The following is a 21872-nucleotide window of genomic DNA, read 5'->3' as shown; positions in this document are numbered from 1 at the left end:
CAAATTAGAAACTCTCCAAACCCCCATCAAGAGCAGAGTGTATAAACTATAGTACAGTCATACAACGGAATACAATATGTACAAACAGTAAAATACAACACAGAACTGAGAATGAATGAACTGTAACTTCACTCAATAATAATAAGAAACCTGGGAAGCATAATTTTGGGCAAAAGAATATGTATTGTATCATTCCATACATATAATGTTCAAAAACAGGCAGAACTCGTATATAGTGTTAAAAGTCAGTATAGCATATTGGGGGAGAGTATACTATATGATATAGTATATTGTGGGAAGGTCAATGACAGGAAGCCCATAGAAGACGTAGAAGACAGTATCTGGATTGTGTCGATGGATGCTTTGTTTCTTGATCTAGGTGTTGGTTATTCAGTGTGTTCATTAAGCTGCGTATGATGTGGGCACTTCTCTCCGTGTACTTTAAGTTTCACTGAGAAAGTTTCAAGAGTTATTCTCTCCTTTTCTCTCATAACTAGCACAGATATGGAAATCAACCATGACCATCGTACAAAGTAACGTGCTCTTGAACTTACCTCTTTTAATCTTTTATTTTCCAGGATCAAAGCATCTGTTTTTAGGTCATAAAAATAGATTTCATTTTCTAAGCTTTTTAAAATTTCAAAATGAGCTTTGGTTTTATAGCTTTCATGCTCTCTTAACTGTTTCAACTCCTGCTTCACTTTCTTCTGCTCAAACATAAAATCCACAATTACCTTATAGAGTTCAACTAGCAGGGCACCAGTGTATTAAGCTGCCTGTACCACATTCAGAGAAGGGTTCTAATTAGAGCTGACCCTTGAACAATGCGGGAGTGAAGGACACCAACCCCCGCCCAGTCAAAAATCTGGGTATAACTTTACAGTTGGTTCTCTACTACCAGTTTCGCATCTCCTGATTGAAGTGACCACAGACCGTGTAGTGCATTCATTGAAAAAAAATAATTCACAAATATACGGACACATGCAATTCAAACCTATATTGCTAAAGGGCCGACTGTAGTTCCATGACCGTCAGCAGAGGCTATGAACATCTTCCCTTGAGGAACTTTCAACTCCAAAGCTAATGGACTCTGGGAAGCAAGTCTACGGATCCCAAGTTAAGAGCCAAAGTCAAGCTATTGAGACAACTTCACAAAATAGAATATATCTTGATATATAGACAACTGCCTGGCAAAATGAGGAAGAAGGGAGTAGAATTTATTGAGGTTTTTTCAGGGAGGATTTGATATTTGCTATTTCTCAAAGAATATTACTTTATGGATTTTTCTGAATTCTCTAGTCAGTTTTAAATTATTATACTGTTATAAATCACATAATCTTTGTATATTGTATAATTGCCCCTAGCAGCATCCTATTAGGAAAATAGAATTATATATATAATATGTTGTTTTGTTGGTTGTTTAGTCACTAAGTGGTGTCTGACTTTTTTGTAATCCCATGGACCATAGCCCACCAGGCTCCTCTGTCCATGGAATTTCCCACGCCATCTACTGGAGTAGGTTGCCATTTCCTTCTGCAGGGGATCTTCCCAACCCAGGGATTGAACCTGAATCTCCTGTGTCTCCTGCATTGGCAGGCAGATTCTTTACCGCTGAGCCAATGGAAAAGCTCATATATATAGTATACTTGTCATTTTCCCCTTCATATTTTTCTATTTCCATAACATATTAAAAGTTACTTTGATATCAGTGAATCTCAAAGAATACATTTTATGTTTAATCAACTGCACATACAAATGTTTATTACAAACTATTGATTATAAAATGTTAAAAGGTAGTAAACATCCATTTACCTGCTCCTGTTTCATTCACTCTCCTAACCCCTACAACCTTTGCCCATTATCCTTGTCTTCATAGGAATTTACCAGAATAACAGATATGAAAAGAAGCTTACAAAGCATAATCCAATCTCTATTTTTTAAATCGGGCTTCCCAGGTGCTCAGTGACAAAGAATCTGCCTGCAATGCAGGAGGCACAGGAGATGTGGGTTCAATCCCTGGGTCAGGAAGATCCCCTGGAAAAGGGCATGGCAACCCACTCCAGTATTCTTTCTGGAGAATCTCCATGGACAGAGGAGCCTGGCGGGCTACAGTCTTTGGGTCACAAAATTGTCGGACACAACTATTGCAATTTAGCATGCATGGCACCTTTTAAGTAAGGAAAATGAACCCTCCCCCAGTGAGTGGTTTTCCAGTGGTAACAGGTTACATGTTAATCGCTTCTAAAGCTGATCTCTCTCCCTCTACACACACACATGTGTATATATGTATACATACATATATATATGTATATATAAATGTCTCCAGCAGAGGCGTGGATAGGCTATGGTCTGCTTCAGGGTCAGGGGCACTGAGTGTGGCAGTGTGGGCACAGGACCTTTTGAAGGATGTCGCCATTATCTTCATTACCACTGCCATTGTTTGGTTTCAGGTCAAACAACAGGGAGGGAACACAGTCCCACCCATCAACAGAAAATTGAATTAAAGTTGTACTGAGCATGGCCCTACCCATCAGAATAAGACCCAGTTTCCCCCACAGTCAGTCTCTCCCATCAGGAAGCCTCTTATCCTTATCCTTCAGAGGACAGACAAAATGAAGACGACAATCACAGAAAGCTAATCAAACTGATCACATGGACCACAGCCTTGTCTAACTCAATGAAACTATGAGTCATGCCATGTAGGGCCACCCAAGATGGACGGGTCATGGTGGAGAATACCGACAAAACATGGTCCACTGGAGAAGACAATGGCAAACCACTTCAGTATTCTTTGCTCTGACAACTCCATGAACAGTATGAAAAGGCAAAAAGATATGACACTGAAAGATGAACTCCCCAGATTGGTAGGTGCCCAATATGCTACTGTAAGCGAATGGAGAAACAACTCCAGAAAGAACGAAGAGATGGAGCCAAAGTGAAAATGCCCAGTTGTGGATGTGGCTGGTGATGGCAGTAAAGTCCAAAGTTGTAGAGAACAATATTGCATAGGAACCTGGAATGTCAGGTCCATGAATCAAGGTAAATTGGAAGTGGTCCAACAGGAGATGGCAAGAGTGAACATAGACATTTTAGGAATCAGTGAACTGGCTCATTGGAAAAGACCCTGATGCTGGGAAAGATTGAAGGCAAGAGGAGAAGGGGATGACAGAGGATGAGATGGTTGGATGGCATCACCAACTTGATGACATGAGTTTGAGACGGCTCCAAGAGTTCGTGATGGACAGGGAAGCCTGGCATGCTGCAGTCCAGGGGGTCGCAAAGAGACAGACATGACTGAGTGACTGAACTGAACAGAACTGAACTAAAATGGACTGGAATGGGTGAATTTAATTCAGATGACCATTGTATCTAATACTGTGAGCAATAATCCCTTAGAAGAAATGGAGTAGCCATTATAGCCAACAAAAAAGTCTGAAATGCAGTACTTGGGTGCATTCTCAAAAATGACAGAATGATCCCTGTTTCCAAGGCATACCATTCAATATCACAGTAATCCAAGTCTATGCCCCAACCAGTAATGCTGAAGAAGCCAAAGCTGAACCATTTTTTGAAGACCTATAAGACCTTCTAGAATTAACAGCCAAAAAGGATGTCCTTTTCATCATAGGGGACTGGAATGCAAAAGTAGGAAGTCAAGAGATACCTGGAGTAACAGGCAAATTTGGCCTTGCAGTACAAAATGAAGAGGGCAAAGGCTAACAGAGTTTGGCCAAGAGAACACACTGGTCATAGCAAACACCCTCTTCCAACAACACAAGAGAAGACTCTACACATGGACATCACCAAGTGGTCAATACTTAAATCAGGTTGATTATATTATTTGCAGCCAAAGATGGAGAAGCTCAATACAGTCAACAAAAACAAGGTGGGGAGCTGACTGTGGCTCAGATCATGAACTCCTTATTGCCAAATTCAGACTTAAATTGAAGGAAGCAGGGAAAACCACTAGACAATTCAGGTGTGACCTAAATCAAATCCATTATGATTATACAGTGGTAATAACAAATTCAAGGGATTAGATCTGATAGACAGAGTGACTGATGAACTATGGATGGAGGTTCATGACATTGTACAGGAGGCAGTGATCAAGACCATCCCCAAGAAAAAGAAATGCAAAAAGGCAAAATGGTTGTCTGAGGAGGCCTTACAAATAGCTGAGAAAAGAAGAAAAAATGAAAGGCAAAGGAGAAAAGGAAAGATATATCCATTTGAATGCAGAGTTACAAAGAACAGCAAGGAGAGATAAGAAAGCCTTCCTCAGCAATCAATGCAAAAAAATAGAGGAAAACAATAGAATGGGAAAGACTAGAGATCTCTTCAAGAAAATTAGAGATACCAAGGGAACATTTCATGCAAAGATGGGCACAATAAAGGACAGAAATGATATGGACCTAACAGAAGCAGAAGATATTAAGAAGAGGTGGCAAGAATACACAGAAGAACTATACAAAACAGATCTTCATGACCCAGATGACCACGATGGTGTGATCACTCACCTAGAGCCAGACATCCTGGAATGTGAAGTCAAGTAGGCCTTAGGAAGTATCACTATGAACAAAGCTAGTGGAGGTGATGCAATTCCAGTTGAGCTATTTCAAATCCTCAAAGAGGATGCTGTGAAAGTGCTGTACTCAATATGCCAGCAAATTTGGAAAACTCAGCAGTGGCCACAGGACTGGAAAAGGTCAGTTTTCATTCAAATCCTTAAGAAAGGCAATGCCAAAGAATGTTCAAACTACCACACAATTGAACTCATCTCACACACTAGCAAAGTAATGCTCAAAATTCTCCAAGCCAGGCTTCAACAGTACATGAACCATGAATTTCCAGATGTCCAGGCTGGATTTAGAAAAGGCAGTGGGACCAGAGATCAAATTGCTAACAACCATTGAAAAAGGAAGAGAGTTCCAGAAAAAGATCTACTTCTGCTCTATTAATTACGCTAAGCCTTTGTGTGGATCACAACAAACTGGAAAATTCTTAAAGAGATGGTAATATCAGACCACCTCACATGCTTCCTGAGAAATATGTACGCAGGTCAAGAAGTACAAGTTAGAACTGGACATGGAACAAGGGGCTGGTTCCAAATTGGGAAAGGAGTACATCAAGGCTGTACACTGTCACCCTGCTTATTTAACTTATATGCAGAGTACATCATGTGATATACTGGGCTGGATGAAGCAAGCTGGAATCAAGATTGCTGAGAGAAATATCAATAACCTCAGATACGCAGAAGACAGCACCCTTATGGCATAAAGCAAAGAAGAACTAAAGAGCCTCTTGATGAAAGTGAAAGAGAAGAGTGAAAAACTCAGCTTAAAGCTCAACATTCAAAAACCTAAGTTCATGGCATCCGGTTCTATCACTTCATAGCAAATAGATGGGGAAACAATGGAAATAGTGAGAGAGTTAATTTTGGGGGGCTCCAAAATCACTGCAGATGGTGAGTGCAGCCATGAAATTAAAGGACATTTGCTCCTTGTAAGAAAAGTTATGGCCATATTAAAAAGCGGAGACATTACTTTGCCAACAAAGTTCCATCTGGTCAAAGCTATGGCTTTTCCAGTGGTCATGTATGGATGTGAGAGTTGGACTATAAAGAAAGTTGAGTGCTGAAGAATTGATTATTTTGAACTGTGGTGCTGGAGAAGACTCTTGAGAGTCCCTTGGACTGCAAGGAGATCAAAATAAGTCAATCCTAAAGGAAATCAGTCCTGAATATTCATTGGAAGGACTGATGCTGAAGCTGGAACTCTAATACTTTGGCCACATGATGTGAAGAACTGACTCATTGGAAAATACCCTGATGCTGGGAAAGATTGAAGGCAGGAGGAGAAGGGGATGACAGAGGGTGAGATCAGTCGTTGGCATCACCGACTCAATGGACATGAGTTTGAGCAGGCTTCGGGAGTTGGTGATGGACAGGGAAGCCTGGTGTGCTGCAGTCCATGGGGTCACAAAGAGTCAGACTCCACTGAGCTACTGAACTGAACTGAACATATATATATATACACACACACATATATACACACGTGCGTATCTATATACAAGTTTGTATGCTGTGACTAAAAATTTCAAAACATTGGTTTAATAGGGTAACTTTAAACAATGCGACTTTCTTGAAAACTCTAGTGGCGCTAGGTAAGTACTATTGTCTATATATACAAATATTCTAATGAAAGGAAAAAAGAATGAATATATTGATACTTTACCGTGTTGTTAATATATCTTATAAAATCTCTTGTAAGTTGGGAAATATTATTATTCAGCAAAGTTTGTTCATTTTTTTGTGCTATAAAGAAGGAGAGAAAAAATAACTACTCACAATGTTATTAAATAAAAGAAAATAAGACATATACCTGGTTTTAAAAGCCAAATACTATTTTAAAGCTTATGATCAAAATCAGAAGTCAGGTGCTCTCCAATGCTGCTTCCACCCCTGTGTTTGACTCTTCAGAATCAACCATTTTTAACTCATTTTTACTTTTTCCTCTTCCTTTAAAACTTTCTTTCTGAAAAACCTTTTCTTTATAAAATTTTTTTCCTTTTCTTTCTTAAAATTTTTCCTACTTACTTCCTGAGATAGTAAAGGAGGACATAGACACTTACTCCTATTGTCACATTTCCTGTGAACACTCACAGCCTCCATGTTTGCTTCCTCTAACCTCCTCATTAATTACAGATTTTGTTTAAATGAATTCCAACTGTTCGGATCATTATGATAATGCAAAGTTTATTCACTGATGAGACAAATGGTACAGTATGACTATGTTTCTTTTCTTGTATAGTTTTTGTTTGTTTGTTTTTCCTGGAGTTAAAAATTACCTCACTTAAAAAAAAAAAGCTTAGTTTTCCATGTATATATCATTGATTCACACCAAAATCTACAATAGAATTGTAAAATCTTTCTGAAAATTACTTCCCATGTGGTCAGACACGTCAGGTAGTGCATCAGTTCCATTCTTCTGCCCTCCCCCACTGTCTTCTGTGCATTTTTATTTAGTCCTACTGCAAAGCTGACCTCCTGAGACTTCCCCTTGCATCTCTCTCATGTTAGACCTCCTGCATTTTGAAACTCATACCCTCTTCTTTCTCTTATTTCTTCTATTTGTTGAATCAAATTTTGTGTAGCTTCCTGAGACACAGTAGATGAGGTCTTATATATCTAAATATATCTCTATTTTACATCTCTAGTTGACTGATAGTTCAGATGGGTATCCAACATAGGAAATTTTTTTCTCTCAAAATTTTGAAGGCAATGTCTTCTAAATTCTGCTGTTATATTGATGCTAAGAAGTCTGAAACCATTCTGGTACCTAATCTTTTGTGTAAAATCTCTTTTTCTTTCTAGAAGCCTTTACAATCTTTTTTTTTTTTCCCCCTCCTGAAATCCAGTGATGTAGCTTAGTTAGTGTCTTTTCTTTCATATATTGTATTGGGAATCTGGTAGGCCCTTTCAAATAGGAAATTCATATTGTCCAATTCTGAGAAATATTTTTGTAATATTTTATTGATAACTTTATACTTTCCATTTTTCTCTGTCTTTCCTGTTAGATATTTGACATCTCAGAATAGTTTTATAATTTCCTTACCCTTTATCCCATTATCTCCTTGTTTTCTCTTTCTATTTTTGGAGAAATCTTCTTAACTTTTTTTATAATCCTCATCGAATTCTAAAATTTTAGTTGTTACATTTTTTATGTCTACTAACTCTTTCATGTTCTCTGTTCTTTTAAGCATCTTGTTTTTTCATAAACACAATATCTTATTTTATTTCTCTAAGAATACACCTTGAAGATATATTCTCTATAATAGAAAGAATATATATTCTCTGCAATAAGTGGAGAATATATATGCATTATATATAATAATATAGAGAGAATATGTACTCCCTGAGAATTGTGTTCTTTGTGTTGTCCATGCTTCTAGCATATTCTCTTTTTCTGTCTGCTTTAGTTTCTGTCATTCATGTTGGAGTTTTTTCCTGAGATGTCTGGTGATTTTTGACTATCTAATCCTGTTTATGAGTAAGGGACTAAAAGGTTTAGTTCCTACGATCTGAAGCACATTGCTCTTATGTCCCCTTTCCTTCTTTTCTCCTGCCTTCCCTTCTACTTTCTTCAGTGTTTTACCCCTTTGTTTTGACTTAAGAGAATCATTCCTTGCAGTATACTGCAATATATTGCTTACTTTTATACTCATAGTGTTTCTTATATCCCCCACCCTGTGCAAGAAGGGATGGAGGAAAATTAGAGAAGTTGATATCTGGCAACAGAATATATACACATTGTATGTCTCGCTAAAAGTGGTAAAAGATGAAGAAAACTTAGCTGGGTTAACCAAATGAAAACCTGGCAAAAGTGGAAGCCACCTGAGGACTGGGAACCAGACCAATTACCTAGGCATTTATTCTTATTCTTATATTCTTAAAAATCCACCCTCTTTGACAATTACCACTATTCGCTTTGAGTATCTGTTTCACATTTCAGCATACGGGCTTCCATGTGGCTGCCCTGTTCTGGCACACAGTTTTAATTGCTAGCCCCGTGGTCATCTTTGCCAGCTGGTCAGTCCCACCAGAGTGCACATTTTTTACTCCCGTTCCAGTACTTTCTGTAATTTTGGTCCTGGCCTCCTGATTCCAGCGGCATTTCTGCTATCATCTAGAAGATAGAAATGCTGGAAGTTGTCCTGCTTAAGAACCTAAATTCTTGGATAATGACCCTTCACTCCCCAGATTCAAGACAAGAGTCACACCTCTAGGATGGTTCCAGATCTGAACTTTTGGGTTCAGGTTTAGATGACCACAGCTTTTTGGGGAGAATAATTGTTTTTTATATTAAACACACACATGGTTGTGCCATGCACTAAAACACAAAACATGTGTTCAGACACATTTCATATCCTGTTTGAAGCCCCCAAATCTGAGACAAGTTCTTATCTATCTCTGCCTTAGGGTCAGATTAGCAAAAAAAATCTAAGGAGTACCACTCGATAAATGGTTAAAGTCACAGCTGGAAAAGATACAATTTGTAAACTTATGTTAAGAAACATAAAAAACTTTCCACATGGTAGAAGGTAAAGAAATTGGTTCTACTTTTACCAAGGACAGACAGAAACTATATAATATAGTTGTTATTAACTCTTAGTTTTAAATAGTCTTTAAAAGAGAAGAAAAATTTGACAAGAGTTAACAGTAAGATTGTGGTGTGGAGAAGAGGAAACTAGAAGAGGCAAAAACTAGAGAATGGAGAATTAAAGATAATGTAAAAAGCTTGAGAGAATTTCACTACTGGCTTGTGATGAATGGCCCACCTTGTGTTAGCAGACAACAGTGAAATCCGTACCTGGGCTTGAAGTCAATTACTAAGTACTTCATATCTACCTGTAACAGTTTCAATGAGATTGTGAAATTTTCTGTTTTTGTCTATGAATTCCTCTTCTGCCACATGAAGCTGTGGAAGACACTCGTCTAACTCAACTTTCTTTTCTTTGCTAATTTGCGCTTCTTCAGCGAATCTTTGCTTGAAAGACAGAAAGCTGATTGTGAGGTATGATTATGGAGAATTCACACAATATTCTAGAGTAGAAGGTAAGTTCATTGATGTGGAAACTTCTGTCTTGGACACTTCTTATCCTAAGTTGCATAGAAAGATATCTGGCACACACTAGATATTTAATAAATATTTGTTGGCTGACTCAATGACTTTCTGGCAATCTATCATGTTAGGAGATGAATTTGCTGGGCTCTCCAAAGATCCTTTCAGTTCTATAGCTTGACTGCTATGGTCCTATTGCTGTTACCTTATATGTGCCCTAAAACATATTTGAGAAACTTTCTTTTGATTGATCATACATTATGAAACCTGGAGGAGGGCATGGCAACCCACTCCAGTATTCTTGCCTGGAGAATCCCATGGACTGAGAAGCCTGGGGTGCTACAATCCACGGGGTCGCAAAGAGTCAGACACAACTGAGTGACTAAGCACAAGCACAGTAAAACAAAATACATGCCAGCTCTAAGAAATGTGGATGTAAGTAAGAAATGGGGAGGGGGTAGAAATAAATGGATATAATACTTCAATAAATGGGTTAAAAGTGCCCAAAGCAAAATATGAACATGCCTGCTTACTTATTCAAGCTCAGGTCTTATTTAGTTTCAAATGGAATATAGTTGAGTCTCTCCTAGAAAGTCAGGGTGGACTTAAACTAATGACTAAGACAAAAACAGCCAACTGACATGTCCTATCCACTCTCCTGTCCTGTCAGGACCCCTGAGTTTTAGCTGAGCAGATGGCTGCCAATGAGAGTGATTTCTCAGCCTTCCTACCAGGTGGGTGTGACCAGTGAGTCTGTGAGCAGAAGTGGGGTATGCCATTTCTGGGTCCTGCCCCTAAAACAGGAAGAAGTATATGCCTCTTGGGTCCTTCTTCTTTCCCCTTGCTGGAAGAGGATGAGAATGGAAGCTGACGCTTGGAACCGCAGATGTTAGCCTCATGCTGAGGATGGCAGAGCTGCCTTTCTAGCCCTCAACCCCCTCCCTTCAGCCTGTACCAGGGAAGAGAAATAAAAATCTCTCTTCTGTAATGACCATGTTAGGGGCTCCTTAACTAGATACTAAGACTCTTAAGATTTAAACAGGCCACACCTGATCCAGTTTACTTTTATTTTTTATTTTTATCTAAGCTGAACACACATATAATTTAAAAGAAACCTAAATGCCAGCAACATCAGGCCTGTCTCCCCAACAAGAGGTGCCCTTTCAACACCGCCGACCTGAGGCTAATGTCCATTGACCCCATCAAGGTGATAGCCTAAGAGAAAGAGTCCCACAGGGGTGGATGTGAAGTCCTCCCTGGCTTAGAAGCCTCATGTTCAAATTGGAGCCAACATCTCTTGGGCAAACCTTCCAGGTCCATACCAGGGACATGCCCTTTTAAAAGAAGCACCAAATCCGGGAAAGCCCAATGCTCTGGTTTACCATTAGTTATTCTCCTGGTCAAGATGCAGCACACCAATAAAGTGTTGTTCTGCACAAGCAATGTTGCCTGATACCACTGAGAATCCATCTTTATCAGGTTACCAGGGGAAGGAGCCAGAAAGTTAAGCCAAAATCAATTTCCCAATAAGAGACAGAGGATTGTTAACCCTTTGGTGCACATCTTGCTTATGTTCACTGTATTCTGGCCTCTTTTTGATAGAGCACCTTGCTTGCCCTAATTACAATAATACAGCGATTTAATGGCCTGATAGGTCCCCTTCCATATTGTCATTAGAATCCTTATGAATAACACAGAAAGACAAAAACAACATAAAACACCATAATATAAAATTATTACAATGTAGAATCAGGAGTAAATTTCTCCAGACTGCACTGTTCAGAAACTCAATCGTGTATTACCTATACTATGCTCTCTAAAAAAGAGAATGGCCTAACAATGGCTGCCTTCCTCACATAAGGAAGTATGTGCATACTTTAATTCATTCCCATGCCTGCACAAGGGTTAGGCTGCCAGCACCACCCTAACAAGAAACCATGCTCTTGTTTTATGCTCGGAGAGAGGACTGGGTACCAGGTGCTACTGCCGCTCAGGCAAGGGGGTGTTTGCCTGCTGGCTCGGCTTCTTGGAGGTGGGCAGATTCTTCAGATCATTCAAATCCTCCCTCAGCCTCCCTGTGTCCTGAGCCACGTGCATATGTAGCCCAGTGATGAAAGGCTCACTATGAAACCTACTGATTTCACATTCCCTTCCTGTGAATTTGGGCTCTGTCCATCCAGAGGTCTTACTACCGGTGAGAATGACCCCACCAAGGATACAAGAATACTCCCATAAACCAAAATCTGAGGTTGCTACTGCTGCTGCTGCTACGTCACTTCAGTCGTGTCCGATTCTGTGCGACCTCATAGACGGCAGCCCAACAGGCTCCCCCGTCCCTGGGATTCTCCAGGCAAAAGAGTACTGGAGTGGGGTGCCATTGCCTTCTCTGAAATCTGAGGTTACTGCCTCTCAATTTTGGGCTCCCCATGCCAACTGAACTAAAGGCAGAATGGGATTCCAATGTGCCTGGGGTTATTGATGATGATTTTCAAGAGGAAAAGCGATTTATAATAGTAGCACCCAGGCTGCCATCTGTCCACGTCTTTGTGTAAATGAGGCACAGGTGGCCACAGCCCTGCAGGGGGCACATAGCCTGGCAAACAGACTATCTGCAGAAATTTTCTTATCTGCAGTCTTACACTTCTAATTTACTTATTTTGCCGTATTTCATTCTATAAGCTTGAATGCAATGTTAAATGGTGTCCTCGTCTTACTCCTGACTGTCCTCATTGGTTTATCATTAAGTGTGATGGGTAAACTCTGTCATCTCTGTTTCAAAAATCATCTGAGATGATGACTACCTCTGACCACCCCTCAGTTACCATTCTAAGTCAAACTACTTGGCATATTGATCTCACTTCCTAATTGGTCTTCCTGTATCCACCACTGCTTTCCTAAATTCTGTTGAATATAGCAACTAGAGTGATCCTATTTAAGGGAAAGCCATATTATTTCAGAATAAATAATCTTCACTCAGAACCTTCCAATGGCTTCCCAGCCCATGCAGAGCAAAAGACAATGTATTCACGAGGACCTATAATGAGGGGCAGGCCTGGAGTTGCCCCTTTTAGATCTCCCCTCAAGGAAGAATCCACTGGCCTGCGACAAGGAAAGTGGCTAGCTGAGAGCCTCCAGGGTGGTTGGCTCCTTCAGAGTGACCTCGGCTATCTAGCCAAGACCATGCTCTTCAGTGGCCTCCAACTAATTGTGTGAGCAAGGAGATGGAACAAGGGTGAGGCCATTTCTGCCCAAGGCGGGCCTCTTCCTATGGACAATCCTGGCTTTGGAGCTCCCTAGAGAGTTTGCAGCCTACATAGTGGCCCCTAGTCCTTTCATAGGCATCACACCCTAATAAACCTTTGAACTCCTAACTCCATGTCAGCATCTGCTTCTGGAAGATGAGTCCCCGCCCAGCTGGCACTCTCCCCTATTCTGTTGCAGCCACGCTGCCTCCCTGTCATCCCTCAAATAGAAAGTCTTGTCTCAGAACCTTCAGGCTCAGCAGGTCCTCTGCCTGGAGCCACCTTCTCCAGATGTCTGCACATCACACTTCCTCATATCCTTCAGGGCTTCTCTGACTCCCTGTTTAAAAGGGCACATAGACTGCATTATATACACTCACCCCAGTGTACTTTCCTATTTTTATTTTCTCTATAGCATTTATTGCCATTGAAAATATCACATGTTCTATTGTTTATTTTCAGTCACCCCCCACCCCAGTGGAATGTCTCATAAGGACAAAGCTCTTTATCTGTTTCCCACCCCTCTCTTTTACAAATTTCTGTTTTTCAAGATTTAGACGGATACTGAGCACCTTGACATGCTGCGACCAATGGAGAAATGCCCTCCACCTTGCAGCTTCTTCCTTCTGTCCCTTCTAATTTTGTACGCATTTGTGCAATGCTTTTTTTCTCTTGTTTGTTCCCTGAGCTATGCCAGTTTCCATTTCCCCTCTTGCTATTTCTGGCCATCTCCTTCTGACGTCTCTTCCCTGAGTTCCTGTATTTCCATACTGCTAATCTTCCTTGGCACCTCTATGAACTTTTTTCTGAATTCACAGATGAATGTTGAATCATCATAGTTTTCAACTATTCCAGAATGATTTTATGAAAGTTTCATTCCCCTTCACCTGTTTTTCTCATAGTATTTTTGTGCAGAAGATTTATCTGCTTCTAGAATTGACTTTTTCTGGGACCAGTTATCTACAGAGGGTTTCTACAGGACATGGCAGAGTGTGTGTGGCCATGGTGGAGGGCGGAGAGTGGGCTTGGATCAGGGGGAGATCTAAACTTTGAAATGTAAGGACTGCCTATTCCCTTGCTACAGCAAGGGACTGCTGCCTTCAAATAAAGCTCCTCTTTGGGGGTAGCCAGGCCTTTTTCCCTCTCTTCAAACTGAATTAAGTTCAGGAAGTCTTCTGTTACCATCTCTTTACTTCTCAGCTACTTTATTAACGGTGGTCTCCAAGAAACATGCCCTTGCCTGTCAAGGTAACACCAGCACCTTGAAAAGCTTTTTGTTTTCTGTTGTGTTTCCACTCTCTGCCCTGTGAGTCTTCCTCTCCAGCATCCATGTTCTATTCTATCCAAGGGCAGCCCCTGGCAGTTTCCAGGTCAATACCATGCCCCCTCTTTAAGGAGAACCTCTGAGATTGCCCTTCTTGGTCTCCCTCACCCTTCATTCCTCTCCCCCACTGTCTCCTCTTTCAGCTCTGCATGATTTTCTCCAACACTCCACCTTATCTCCATGGATTTTTGCCAGCACTTCTACATAACTTGGAGTGTGTGATTTTTTTTTAACTAAAAAAATATTTCTTGTTGCTCTATTTCTTTTTTAGGAAAAGAAGAAATATTCAGAATTTAATTGTAGTCTTGTTCAAACTGGAAGATTTACTTTACATTTAACTGAATGGTTGGGGAGATACCTTGGAGAAGGGAAAGGCTACCCACTCCAGTATTCTGGCCTGGAGAATTCCATGGACTGTATAGTCCATAGGGCTGCAAAGAGTCGGACACGACTGAGTAACTTTCACTGTCACTAACTGAATGGCATGAAATATACCCTCCCCTTCATATAGCCACATAAAATTGTTCTTAGATATAAAATAAAACTTACTTCAAACTTGCTTAATTCTTGAATTAACTTTTGTTCTTTGATAACAAATGCATCTTCCTCTTGTTTTAATTCTAATGTAAGTTGTTCAATCTGTGCCAAAAATTCTTTGATATCGTTTTCTCTAATACTGGTCTAATTAGGGGAAAAATGAGAATTTATCAAATGTCTTGTAGCAGTCAGTATTAACATTTTCAAATCATCAGATAAATTAATACCTTTCTGCATGACATTTGGCTAATTTGTCTCAGTAACTACTGGAGAGGGAGGGATGTTTTTTCCCTTCAGAGATTAATTTCATCACCAACATGTGTAAATGACATTAGGAAATTAGGCATGGAACTAGTAGGGGCTGGAGGGTAGACAGAGGATAAATATAGGAGCTAAATAAATGATGTTTAGTCCCTTTATTTTTAGAGATAGTTTCCCTAAACACTGTCCTCAAGTTTTAGTTACATACTTCAAAATCATATTCTGGAGAGAATTGCTACTTTGCTAAATTCCTACAGTTAATACATAGCAAATGGATACATTTCTTAAGAAAGTTACATAATTTACTCTAGACATGAAATCAGCAATAAGGTAAAGTGTAATGAAATACTGAAGAATTACTGATATGCAATCAATATAGGGAGCGAACACAAGCTCCTTGGGTTCCTTTACCTCTTCCATTAATTCACTGCGCCTATTTTCAGCTTCTTGAATTTTATCTATAAGTTCTTTTATTTCATTTCTTATATTTTTGACCCAACGTGCATGTTTTTTTTGCAAACAAGCTATTTTCCACTGAGTTATAATACTGGAGATGAGAACAAAAAGAATTATCGTCAAATTGACATCACAGTTCGTTGAAAAGATGAAAAATTCAAAACAAAAGAAATCATACAAAATTATCTGTGCTATTGATGATGCAGACTAGGCACATTAGCTGCAAATATAAGACAAAACATTAACTGCCCAAATGGCATCTCTGCAAGCTGCTTCACATGAAGTTGTGTCGGTGCATCCAGCAGGACGGTGGACAAACCACACTTGATAGCTCACCTCCTCTAGAAAAGGATAGAAATGGGGAAGGCTCAGGGCTTGGTGAAAAAAGAGGAGTCCCAGACAGAAATGGTAAAGGAACTACCTAAATTACTCAAAGTGTTAGTAAGAAGTCTCAAGCTTCTGAATTCTCAAATTTTTCTCTCCACCACAACATAAAAAAGATAACTAGAGAAGAGTAAAAATGTGCAACTAGAGTCTTATAAATAGTATAACAACAATGACAACAACAACAAAATATATCTAAGTTTCTGCGGGTGTTTCCTAGGTGCGGGGCACTGGGCTATATACTTCACATAGATCATCTCATGTATCATTCATGCAATCTTACAAGGTGGGTACTCCTATCATTCCTCACTTTATAGGGATGGGAGCAGAGAGATATTACATAACTCAGCCCTGGTCATAGAGCTAACAAGAGGCAAAACAACCAAAGTAGTCCATCTGCTGAGACTGTGTGCTTAACCACTCTCCTCTGTCCCTTCACATCACCTTCCATACTGGTCCACATAGGCACCTGGCTGAGTAAGACTCATTGTCACAAATCTTGACAATTATACTCTGGTGACTTCACATGACTGGAATGAAAAACTTTGTTTCTGTTCAATGAACAAAATATCAAACTAACAAACACATCTAGAGCCAAGAGAACTCACACAATTTAATTTTGTGGGAAATAACTTCCATGGACTCTAGGAACCAACAAACACTCTTATTTTTCCCAACTTTGGGGCACTATTAATTAAGATAACATACAGTACTTATGATATAAATGTTTTTGTGTTTTTTTTTACCATCTCTGAGTTTCTCTTTCCATGTTTTCATTCAAGATTTTTATTTGTTTCCGATATACTTCCTTTGTTGCTCTAAAAATAAGAAAAACATATTGGATTTTGCATTTATGGGAGCTGTTAAATGTATGATAGACTTAACGTATAATTCTTCACAATAATGCAAACTTATTGTGGTAGCACAATAAGGCTACCATCTAATTGGGAGACAAAACAAACCAGCACAACTGAAGATTTTAGTGCCAGACTAATGGAAAAGCAATTACAACTTTTTGGCCAATGCAAACTGATTTTGCAAGTTTTGAAGCCAAGAATAAGGAAGAACAGATTTTGGTGAGGCACTTGAGGACAGGTTATTAAAGAATAATATTTAATAGAGGGAGGAACATGGAGGTGATATCTCACCAAGGAAAAGACATCATCATTTGCAAACACACAGAGGAAAGGAGTAGCTAGTCAGGACGCTTGGAACTAAGACAAACATTGCATACAGAGGACATGAAGGGAAATAACCCTATGACATAGGAAGGGTTTAGGTCGACAAATCGTTGAGGAACTCTGGATTTTGGACTGAGTTCTGATTTGCTGCAATGTATAATTTAGACATTATACACTGGTATAGGGGCCTTCCCTCGTAGCTCAGATGATAAAGAACCTGCCTGCAATGCGGAGACTCAGGTTCAATCCCTGGGTTGGGGAAGATCCCCTGGAGAAGGAAATGGCAACCCACTCCAGTATTCTTGACTGGGAAATCCCATGGACAGAGGAGCCTGGTGGGCTACAGTCCATAGGATCTCAAAAGGGTCAGACATGACTGAGCTACTGTAAATTTCACTTTCTCCCACAACTTAGAAAGCCAATATAGATTCTGGAATTAGGGATAAGTAGTAATTAAGATCGGAAGATGAGAGGGGAATGTGGAGACTCTAACGTAGGTATTAGAAGCAGCTTATGTAGAACTCAGCACCTGTCTATCCTTTCATTGAAAGATTCAATGATAATGACCTTTCTGGACTGTAAAATAGAGATAACCAATTATGAACCTCCTTTTCTATAGTATATTCCAAATTTTATAGGTTTGTTACCATTTATTAAGAAATAAATGCAGAAGAATGAAGAGTAAAATGTTCAAAGGCAATAAACATCCCGATGGAGCTCACTGAGAGTAATAAATAAACATACCGATGAAGCTCGCCAAGAGTAATAAGTCCTTCTTCCATATTTTTGATGTCTACTTTTCTTTTTGATAGGAAGTTTTCTTTCTGAGCTATAAATGCCAGTTGTTTTTTATTTCTACCATGAAAAAATAGTTATCGTAAGTTGAACGTTGAAATCATTTTTAACTCCTTAGCATAAGAAAATATGCAATAAAAAACAAGGATTCAAAAAGTAGTTTGAAAATTTCAGTTCAGGAACTATTTACCAGATAAATTAGTAACAAATAGAAACAAAGTTTTTTCCTATTAGTGGCTAACTCTAAATTTATGAAAATCTTCAAGCCATGAAAAGAATATTAATTGTAAAAGGAACCATAAAACCATAAGAATGGTTCAATAGCACTTTGCCTTGCTGAGTGAGTGTGTCTCTTTTAATGAATTTATCAATTCTGGTATTTTATTTTGGAAAATGTGAGGGAATCAATCAGACTAACTTCAGATAATGGTCTACCTCTTCCTAGCAGTGCGATCTTGAAAAGAGACTTCACCTATGGATGAGCCTCAGTTTTGCCATCCATAAAATGGAGACCATAATACCTATCTCACTGATTATAAGAATTTAAATGAAATGTAAAGTGCTGAAGCCAGTGAGCAGCACCCATGAGAAATTCTATGAAAAGTGATGATTTTTTGTCCCTAACTTACAGAGTGAATAATGGAAAGTTTATGATTTTGTTCAAATTTCCAGACATTGATAGGAGGCACATGCCTATAACAGGAAGTATTTTATCTAAGCATCTCATCTTCTTCCAAACGTCTATGGACTGAATTGTGTTCTCCTGCAGATTCATATGTTGAAGCCCTAGGTCCCAGTGAAATAGTATTTGAAGACGGGGCCTTTGGGAAGAGATTAGATCTATATGAGGTCATGAGGGTAAAGTCCTCATGGTGAGATTAGCGCCCTCGTAAGCAGAGATACCAGACAGCTCTGTCTCTCTATCTCCCTTCTGTGAGAAGATGGTTGACCATCTTCTTTATGCAAGTTAGGAAGAGAGTTCTCACCAGAATCTGGCCATGCTGGCACCCAGATGTCAGATGTCCAGCCTCCAGAACTATGAGAAATAAATTTCTGTCATTTAAATCTCTCTGTCTATGGTAATTTGTTATGGCAGCCCAAGCTGAAGAGGACAAATACCAAAAACAGTAGTAAATGTTTCAGGACTACAATTATTTGTCACCAGAACATTTTATGATTCAAACTGATAACTTTGTATTGATCTAAGGAAGTTATTGTCTGAAGAATACTAACTGTATCATTCTTAGTAGGCTATTCAGTTGGATGAGAAATGATGATTGTAGTAACTCTGTATTGTAAATGCTACAACAATGACCATAAATTCAGCTTCACATAAGTGGGTCTGTACACCATAATTACACTTCCATGTGACTTAATTTTAAGTGTGCTGCTGCTGCTAAGTCGCTTGAGTCGTGTCTGACTCTTTGCGACCCCATAGATGGCAGCCCACCAGGCTCCGCTGTCCCTGGGATTCTCCAGGCAAGAACACTGGAGTGGGTTGCCGTTTCCTTCTCCAATGCATGAAAGTGAAAAGTGAAAGTGAAGTCTCTCGGTCGTTTCCGACTCTTCACAACCCCATGGACTGCAGCCTACCAGGCTCCTCCGTCCATGGGATTCTCCAGGCAAGAGTACTGGAGTGGGTTGCCATTGCCTTCTCCAGATTATTACTTATACAATTCATTAGGAAAACACTGGTGAATGCCCATTACCTGCTAAGCAATGGACAAGATCCTGAGGACACAGTGCTAAGATGGAGCAACTGCGCTGATCTGTCATAGCTCAGTGGGACAAAGTGACGTGTACGCAGGTGATAACAATGCGATGACTAATGAAAAGGAGTGACCTCAGAGGGATGTTTCACAGGGATCATTCTGGTGAGAAGGAGATAGATAAGTTAGGGGTGGTAAAACAGAAAGTGGGAAGAACTTCTGAGAGGCAAGCCAAAGCAAAGAGGCTAAAAGGGGGTGAAAACAGTGGAGCTGGATAGGAGGACAGGATATATTTGAGAAATATTTGGGAGGTGGAACTGACAAACATTGGTGCTTCCTGGTAAAATACAGGAGTTTCCTTGAATAATTTCCTAGTCTCTGGGTTAGGGGATTATGTCAATGACCGGACCTTTTTCTGAGACAGGAAATTTAAGTGCAGAGCCAGTTTCTGATGACAGTAGATTTCAGTTTCTCTAGGCCGTCTTATGGAGTGAAAACACGGTTATTCTTTCAAGAATCTGACGTAGAAGTAAAAATAATAGGCTTGCTGTTTATAGATTTGATTTGACCCATATGAGGAAAGCATTATTCAGTATGTATAGAGGCAAATTCGGGGCATATTTATGACTGGATAAAGAATATTTCACTGTTGTCAATAGATTTTAAAAGTAGGATAAGCTTAAATGGAGATGCAACCCATAACTATAGTATGTCGAGTCATGTATAGCTCATGGATAGAAACATACTCAGAATAAATTTTCCGTTTCTGCATGAAAACTTTATCCTCTTCATTTAAGACAATCTTATATTGTCTGGAAACTGTTTGCAATTTCTCTCGTAGAGCTTTGTTCTCTAAACGACATTTGTGTAACTTTTCAGTTATCTAGGGGAAAAAAAAGGAATTGAAGCAGAGGATTTGTGACATGGTTTCTTTGATGGGCAACTCACTAGAGCACTGGGCATATGACTTAACACTCATATAAGACTATGCCTTAAATGTTGAGTGATTTAATTCTACATCAGATATTAATTATACACTTGGGGCCTCAAATATGACAAACGTGTAGAAAGGTATGAACACTGATGAGAAACCATAAAGTAATAATTCATATTGAAATAAGAATTAATAAAGTAGGATCATTCAGCAAGATATGTATGTCCTTTTCCCAGAAGATAAACTATACGGGGGTGGGGGGGGGGGAATAACATCAGTAGGAATTCTTGCTCAAAACCTCTTTGATTAGATATTATGCTTACCCTTTCTTAAATATTTCTATTCAAGGACAAAAGACAGTAAACATTAGTTTTCTGAATGAGGTAAGAACTTGGTGCTTGGATGTCTCTACTGAATGGCTTCAAATGAGGTAAAAAAGGAAGGAATGGTGGGCTAAGGATCACTGAAATAGCAGGATGAAAAGGGATCTTAAACGTGGTGCAGAATAAGATAATGAGGTTCAATTCAGTTCAGTTCAGTCGCTCAGTCGTGTCCGACTCTTTGCGACCCTATGAATCGCAGCACGCCAGGCCTCCCTGTCCATCACCAATTGCCGGAGTTCACTCAGACTCAGGTCCATTGAGTCAGTGATGCCCTCCAGCCATCTCATCCTCTATCGTCCCCTTCTCCTCCTGCCCCCAATCCCTCCCAGCATCAGGGTCTTTTCCAGTGAGTCAACTCTTCGCATGAGGTGGCCAAAGTACTGGAGTTTCAGCTTTAGCATCATTCCTTCCAAAGAAATCCCAGGGTTGATCTCCTTCAGAATGGACTGGTTGCATCTCCTTGCAGTCCAAGGGACTCTCAAGAGTCTTCTCCAACACCACAGTTCAAAAGCATCAATTCTTTGGCGCTCAGCCTTCTTCACAGTCCAACTCTCACATCCATACATGACCACAGGAAAAACCATAGCCTTGACTAGACGGACCTTAGTCAGAAAAGTAATGACTCTGCTTTTGAATATGCTATCTAGGTTGATCATAACTTTTCTTCCAAGGAGTAAGCGTCTTTTAATTTCATGGCTGCAATCACCATCTGCAGTGATTTGGGAGCCCCAAAAAATGAAGTCTGACACTGTTTCCCCATCTATTTCCCTTGAAGTGATGAGACCGGATGCCATGATCTTCGTTTTCTGAATGTTGAGCTTTAAGCCAACTTTTACACTCTCCTCTTTCACTTTCATCAAGAGGCTTTTGAGTTCCTCTTCACTTTCTGCCATAAGGGTGGTGTCATCTATATATCTGAGGTTATTGATATTTCTCCCAGCAATCTTGATTCCAGCTTGTGTTTCTTCCAGCCCAGCATTTCTCATGACGTACTCTGCATATAAATTAAATAAGCAGGGTGACAATATACAGCCTTGACGTACTCC

At 39.7% G+C, this 21872-nt stretch overlaps 1 protein-coding gene across 1 annotated transcript in view; it reads right to left on the bottom strand.

The window, feature by feature from the left end:
• The window catches only part of CCDC175 (coiled-coil domain containing 175), a 78678-nt gene that overhangs the window by 16424 nt on the left and 40382 nt on the right, over positions 1-21872 (bottom strand). The window contains exons 9-16 of the mRNA XM_018053798.1: positions 20256-20392; positions 17750-17860; positions 16571-16642; positions 15396-15531; positions 14736-14867; positions 9407-9545; positions 6234-6313; positions 555-707 (exon numbers count right to left, since the gene is read on the bottom strand). Coding sequence (XP_017909287.1) covers positions 555-707; positions 6234-6313; positions 9407-9545; positions 14736-14867; positions 15396-15531; positions 16571-16642; positions 17750-17860; positions 20256-20392 — 960 coding nt within the window. The remainder of the gene's footprint in view (positions 1-554; positions 708-6233; positions 6314-9406; positions 9546-14735; positions 14868-15395; positions 15532-16570; positions 16643-17749; positions 17861-20255; positions 20393-21872) is intronic.

This window comes from Capra hircus, chromosome 10 (assembly GCF_001704415.2).
Source record: "Capra hircus breed San Clemente chromosome 10, ASM170441v1, whole genome shotgun sequence".
Classification (NCBI taxonomy): Eukaryota; Metazoa; Chordata; class Mammalia; order Artiodactyla; family Bovidae; genus Capra; species Capra hircus.
The sequence above is the reverse complement of the archived record's forward strand: the minus strand, read 5'-3'. Positions and strand labels throughout refer to the sequence as shown.